This window comes from Barbus barbus, assembly GCF_936440315.1.
Source record: "Barbus barbus genome assembly, chromosome: 42".
Taxonomy (NCBI): Eukaryota; Metazoa; Chordata; class Actinopteri; order Cypriniformes; family Cyprinidae; genus Barbus; species Barbus barbus.
The window spans coordinates 971,880-979,230 of record NC_136720.1 but is presented as its reverse complement, the minus strand read 5'-3'; the positions used below and the strand labels follow the sequence as shown (position 1 = coordinate 979,230).

The window sequence follows — 7,351 nt, the reverse complement described above, 5'->3', positions numbered from 1 at the left end:
TTACAAAATAAGTAAAGTTTTTTTTTTTTACTATTCAATAATAATATTTAAAAAAACGTTTATTTTGCTGTGATAGTGCATGCTATTCTGGGCTGCCCATGAAAGCGTTTTTATCATAATATAGTTAAAATAGCAATATCTACAGTATAAATATCTTCTAGACTTTATGATGCTACGATGACTAAAAAACGCCCACCCAGAATATCTGCCATCCCTTCTATAGTCAAGAACCGGCCTGGAACTAACCCCTCACACTTATGACCCTAAACTATTGAACAGTAGAGTAGTTTTTAATCACAGATCTTATCTGATGATGTTGAATTGCTAGTCCTATACAGTGCACTAACACAGATGCAGATGTTCGAGGAGAATCAGTGCCACGTCTGAAGAAGGGCGGAGCGAACGAGCACGCGACGCGACGCCCTTCACACTCACACCCGACTCTGACCCGCGTCAGTTCTGCAGCAGCGCGCCGGATCGACTCCTAAACGCGTTCAAACTTCAGCAAAAGCCACTTTCCTTCCTTTAGGGACTCTGAACCGCGAGTTCGTGAAGAACTGAAGTCGGTTCTTCTAGAAGTTCCAGCTCTTAAAGGAATGAGAGTCTGTCCCACAGACACAACGCGATCGCAACGCGCCGCTCGCTGAGCATCGGAACGCATCTGGACGCAGGGAACAGCGATCATGGCCGCGAAGAACAGAAACAAGAACAGCTCGCAGCCCAATAATAGCGACAAGACGCCGGCGAGCCCGCAGCCCGAGGACGCGGCGAAGACCCGGAGCCCGAGAGCCGCGCGAGCGGAGAATAACGCGTCGGGCTCGCGTCTGAAGCTGCTGTCCGCGCTGTGTTACCTGGGCTTCGTGGCTGGGACCGTGCTCGTGTCCGTGTGCTTCTACCGGGAGCTGTCCGAGATCAAACACACGAGCTCCAGACACGAGCAGAGCGTCCAGAGGAGCGCGGACGCGCAGCAACAGGTCAGTGTGTGTGTGTGTGTGAGTGTGTGTGTGTGAGAGAGAGTGTTTCACTGGGAACACATTCCCATAGATGAGGACACAGTACTGCTGCTCCAGCATCACACTCTTCTGTGCTCAGAGCTGTCTGGAGAGCTTGAGCTTCATCTTTCATTCAGATGCAGTGAGAAGAAGGCAGCAGCACATGTGAGGAAAGTTTACAGTAAACTCTCTTGGGCTGACCCCAGGACGATGTGGTGCTCTCTGATTGGCTGCTGGTGATTTCCTCCTTCAGTCAGAGACCCCTGGTCCAGATTTCCAGTATTTGGCCCAAGTGTGTGTCGAACTTTCATTACCTGATGGGACACACTTCTAGTGCTGTGAAGATGTTTCCAGAGCTTTATTTTTAACATCTATAATCTCAGAATCGGCCTGTATTGACCGCTGGACGAGGTTCAGGAGCAGGGACCACACACAAACACTGCAGTACATACTAGATGTTGGCTGAAGCGGCAGATGTTTGCTCTCTCCGAGCTGACGGGGTTTCTCACAGCAGCTGGAACTGAAAGAGACGAGGGTTTTGTTCTTGCTCCGTCTCCTGTAATTGAGCTCTTCGGTTCCAGGGGATCAGCTCCTTCAGGTTTGGCTTCTAGTCGGTCCTAAAACCTGAAGGATATTCACCCACATGAAAGAGAAGTGTGCACTTCAAACCTTAAAAGTACAGATTTTAAACAGTGTACTTGCAGATCATATAGTATTACTCAGATTAAAGGCCTCTTGAGTGACTTAGAGACACTTTCGTGATGATAACATACTAAAGCACATCATATATCTATACTGTGTGCATTTGAAATGTACTTTTCTTATAAACTTCATTACACTTTTAATGTAATTTAATTTGGTGTTGGTCAGTACATGATACATTTATTTTGACTGTAAAAAGTCCTGTTTTTAATGTGTAAAATGTAAATGAAATGTAACGCATCGTAAAGTAATTATATGGCAAATGAACAAAATGCAAGCAATAGAATTAAAAATCATCAAATGTTTAAAGATGAAGATTAAAGCAATGTTGAATAATATGCTTTAAATTGCATGTTTATTACTCTTGTGCACTCCAATTTATATTTAATATAATGTGGATATAATTATCCAAAATAAGTTTTTGTTTACATAATATATGCATATACGTGCTGTCTATATTTATTATGTATATATAAATACACACACTTGCATGTATATATTTCTGAAAAATATGTTTAAATATTAAACATAAAACATGTTAAACCCTCAGCGAGGATTAAATATATTTATTTATAATATAAATGATATGAATATAAATATGAATAGATGTAAATATTTTCTAAATATATTCTGTATGTGTGTGTATTTATGTATACGTAATAACTATACACAGAACACACACATATAATGTAAACAAAAACTTTTATTTTGGATGCGATTAATCGTTTGACAGCACTAATACACACACACACACACACACACACACACACACACACACACACACACACACGTCAACATTTAAAGTGAATCAAAACCTTTCATCAAAGTTGACTACTGTGTGTGTGTGTGTGTGTGTGTGTGTGTGTGTGTGTGTATACTGTATATAATACTAAACTAGGCCAAAAAGCCTCTTTATAGTGTTGTAAAGTACACTGGCAATTTAAATTGAACACAGAATTAATGTTTTAAAATTCATTCTAAATTAAGGCCCATCATTAAAACAAATTAATCTGCATTTAAATTGCTAAAATATGTTAATTTATTATCAGACTACTTATTAAAATACATTATAGTGTGTTTATTTAAAATACACTTTAATGGTTCTTGAAATGCATTTTAAATATACTAAAAAAAATCACTCTTAAGTCCATCTAATTGATTTTTATATAAATTTAAACTATTATACATTTGAATTATGAATTACAAAAATGAAAATGAATTACAAATTATATATGTGTAGTGATTATAATTAATAATAAATATAATTACATTATACAATTATGTTTTTGAAAACATAAAACACTTAATTCACACTAACATGCATTCTTTTAAAGTGTATTATTTGTGTAATAAGTACACTTTATACAAATATGCTAAAGTGCACTTTTGTTTTGTTTTTTTACTAAATTCGGTCATTAATTATTGAACTTCAGCTCATTCCAAACCCATATCTGGTCAGTGCAGTACTGAAGGAGATGTTTAGAACAATGTTTGTGCTGCTCTTTTCCATGCAATCAAGGTGAAATCTGTCCTAAAATAATAGCATCAAAGCACCATGAAAGAAGTACATAGGAAGCAAACCTAACCCAAATCTCTATCTTCCAAGTCTTCATGTGAGGAACAGGCCTAAATTTAACCCTTAGACATGGACGCATTAGTGAAGGTTAATGACTGTGAGTAGTGATTTTAGACAGTCTGTTCAAATACACACACTACCTCTGCACTGAATTATGCATTTTTTCTAAAACTCACTCTGATAGACAGTCTAGAACCCACCTTAGTTTCTATTCCCTGGAAATCTTCAGAACGTCACTGAATAATGACTTACCATATATTTGACTTGGAGCTCAACGGTCCCTAGTATGCAAAACAGCCTTCAAAACAGGAGGAAACACACCTTTCTGAGGTGACCTTCTGAAGACCTGAGAGTGTGTTCACACTTGTCATGTTTGGTTTGATTAAAATGAACTCTGGTGCGATTGCTCTAGTGTGGTTTGTTTGAGTAAGTGTGAACGCTGCCATCCGAACCCTGGTGTGCACCAAACAAGCGATCGAGACCGCTAAACAGGGTTTCCAGATTTTCACAACAAAATCCACCCAAATGCCTCTCAAAACTAGTCTAAAACTAGCCCAATCATGTTCAGGGGGTAAATGATTATTTACCGGAATTATGACCAATGTCGATCTAGTCTAGAGTGACATAAGTCACATGAATTCTGATATGAATGTTCACACTGCGGTTGCATCGCAAAACATCTGACCTGTGGCTGATTTAGAACCACATACGGAAGTGGCACAAATCTGAATTGAAAGATCAGATTCCATGCGGTTTGTGCTGTTCACACTGTCACAAGAAAAACAGATCTGGGGCCAGCTGCATAAACTTAGCCAGCATGTTCAGACTGTGTCTTAAGAACTAGTTTGGCCAACTAGCAGTTGCTAAGGGGTAATCAGTCTTACTTTACCTATACACGTAAGATCAATCTACCTTTTCTTAACTGAATTAAAAAAGTTATGACCAGTCTTGAAGAAAAAAAATTTGATGACTAACTTTTTAAGACTAGTCTAAACTGGTCCCTGAGTCACATGTGAGCAAAAACATTCGATTTGTGCCACATTTGCCTGCAGTGTGAACGAAGTCTAAGTGTCTCTGTCCATCTGTGTCTCCAGATCAGGTCTATGCAGGCGTCTCTGGAGGCTCTGGAGATCGCGGTGCACAGCGTCAGGAGTGATCTGGAGCGCACCGGCCGAGCCGCTCAGAAAGGAGAGGACAACACCCGGCGGCTGGAGGACTCGCTCCAGAAACTCCAGAGCAAGGTCTCCCAGGAGCTGACGCAGGCCGTCCGGGAGGTGAAGGAGGCGCGGGAGCAGGACGGCTCATCCCTGGAGGAGCGCCTGTCCCAGCTGAGCCGCTCCACGGCCGAGTCCTCCGTCCAGCAGAGCCGGTTCCAGAGCGAGCTGCAGGAGCTCAGGGCTCGTCTGGAGCAGCAGGACTCTCCGGCGCTCCTCAGGCAGGAGCTGGCGTCCCTCAGCAGCGCCGTGGCCACGCTCCGCACCGCCAGCGAGGTGTCCGAGGGGAACACGGCCGTGCTGCGGGAGCAGATCGCAGCGGTAAGCACCGAGCTGCAGACCAGGAACAGGGAGGTGGCGTCCGTGTCCGAGGACGTGGAGGCCGTGAGGACGCTGCTGCAGAGCACCGCAGGGAGCCTGAGGGACGAGGTGTCCACGGCTCGAGCCGACGCTCAGAGCGCCTCGGACCAGATCCAGAGCCTCAGCGACCGGCTGGAGGAGTCCAGCACCGCCCTCCACAGCCTGGAGACGCACACCAGAGACCAGCTGCTCCAGCTGGAGAAACACAGAGAGGACGTGGAGATCCGGCTGAAGAGTGTGGAGGAGAGCCAGGAGGGCATGGAGTCCTTGCTGACGGAGGAGACCAACAGAGTGAACGCTCTCGCGGCCAAGCACGAATCCCACCAGCGCTCACTGGACGACTACAAGACGACCACAGACAAAGAGAGCCAGGCGCTGAGAGACGGACTGGACGAGTTGAAGAGCAGTCTGGAGGAGCTGCAGACCCAAGTATCTGAACAGGATGCTGTTCAAGAAGAAGAACCAGTCGATGCAATTAAAAATATTAGTTAGTGAGCCTGAGGTGAGCTGCTGGAGGCAGAAGCTGTTGTTCAGGATGATGGTGCTGTGGGTGGTGGGAACGTGAAAGCTCTCTATCCGAGCGATGAATGGGTGAACTGCTGTTTCTTCAGTCGACACATAACTGCACTGTAGTTCCTAGCTGCTCAGATGTTTTCAAGGGCTATCGGTCATTCTCTCTCTGAACTCATCACGATTGTAGCTTTTTCCAATAAAATTATTAAAACTCTTCCACACTAGTGTGTTACTGTTTTTACCTCGTCAAATCATCTACAAAACACCTAGAAAGACATGAAATGGGAATGGCAGTTTAACATTTAACATTTCTATATTTTATAAATGCATTTTTCAAATCATTTAATTAATTATGTGGTTCTCAACCAGGCCCACCTCAAGATAACTTAAAACAACTTGAAGTAAGACAAAACAAGCATTCGTCCGCTAAAAATCAACTAGAACTGAAATCAAGACATTTTATGATTTTAATACACCCTTTTGTCACTGAAGAACCAAGATTCACAGAGTCTGGACAAACCTGGATACAGGACCAAACTTGATTGCAAAAGTATGATTTGTTTAAGCTGTGTAAATGAACCGGATCTTGCTCAGTCGTTTTCTAGAGTTACTGGTCATCATAATAACCTAAACACAATCACTGAATGCATCAACACTGTAGTTGTTCTCCAATAAAACGTTTTAAACCATTGTGTCAAATGACCAATAAAATACCTAAACATAAAAACTGAATATTAATATAAAATGAGGACATTTCACAAATTTTGAACATTTCTGCACTTTAAAGAGGTCATAAAATGGAAAATCTAAATTCCCTTGATATTTACACATAAATAACAGTTAAAAACATACTGTTTCAAAGTGAACTACTGAGAATCTTTTTTTTTACATGACGAGAGCATTTCTCACATTTATGCATTTTAATTACATTTATTAATACATTTTCTATATAATTTTGTTTATCAGCAAACATCCAAAAGTGTCTCAAGATGACTTAAAATAATTTAAAACATTAAAATCAATGGAAACAACTAAAATCAAAACATATTCTTTTAATTCACCCCATTTTTCTACAATGTCTCAGGAGCAGATGACAACCAAAGGATGATTTGGATGCAAACATGGATCATGGTAATCAAAAAACAGCCCTGAAATCACCGAATCACTCAGTTTCATGACCGTCAGTGACTGCTTGCTATAGAAATTCACACGGTAAAATAAACCTGTCCATCATGGCAGTGACTATTTGTGCATACTGTAGAAATGAGAGAGAACGACTGTAATACATGAATACTGCCGAACTGTCTGTAACTTATCTTATAAAACTGATATTTGTGTCAGCAGACTCCAAACACAGCAGCCACAGAAATGATAGAAGTCAACATCTGAAGTGGATCAAAACCTTTCAAAGGTGTCCTAAAACCTAAATGCGTTCTTGTCTCAGGACAACTTTGATTAACTTTTTGATCCACTTCAAATGCTGACTACTGTATTGGGAAGTAATTAAAAATGGTCTTTACATTAAACATATCAACATTTATTTCAAAGACAAACAGCACTCACATTTTTCACAAAAATGTTTTAAATGTTCAAAGTTTGTTAGGTTTTAAAATATGAAGCTATCAATATATTCAGAATAAAGACAGAAGTCTTAGGCGCTCGTCAAACCTGATTGAACATGTTCAGATGTGAATGTAATGAAGTGGACTGCTGGTGTTTCTGCAGGACGTGAACGTGAGGAGAACTTCATCCTTGAGAGATCACTGAGAGATCACTGGCTCAGCTCATCATTTGACCATCACATGACACTGGTCTTGATGTGTGACTTCCATCGATGACTTTTTGGGGTCACTGTGTGTTAAAGATTGACCCATTACAGGTTTGCTCAGCTGAACTTGTACACTCCTCCACAGATCACTCCACGTCCTCTTCTTAAACATCTCATTACGTGAATTCACTGGTCAATATCGCCTGAATACAGGATCTGGCTTGAG

At 41.4% G+C, this 7,351-nt stretch overlaps 1 protein-coding gene across 1 annotated transcript; it reads left to right on the top strand.

Moving 5' to 3' along the window:
• Positions 1-221: 221 nt before the first annotated feature.
• On the top strand, positions 222-5,577 carry LOC306861567 (cytoskeleton-associated protein 4-like). The gene is made up of 2 exons (XM_079403921.1): positions 222-974; positions 4,365-5,577. Exons 1-2 carry the CDS (start codon positions 684-686, stop codon positions 5,334-5,336), a joined length of 1,263 nt encoding a protein of 420 aa, XP_079260047.1. The 5' UTR covers positions 222-683; the 3' UTR covers positions 5,337-5,577.
• The last annotated feature ends 1,774 nt before the right edge of the window (positions 5,578-7,351 follow it).

Bases quoted from the DNA above. Each gene is read 5' to 3' on its own strand.
- LOC306861567 (XM_079403921.1), top strand. From the start codon at position 684: ATGGCCGCGAAGAACAGAAACAAGAACAGCTCGCAGCCCAATAATAGC. The intron at 975-4,364 runs GTCAGTGTGTGT...CTGTGTCTCCAG, and splicing joins GCGCGGACGCGCAGCAACAG to ATCAGGTCTATGCAGGCGTC.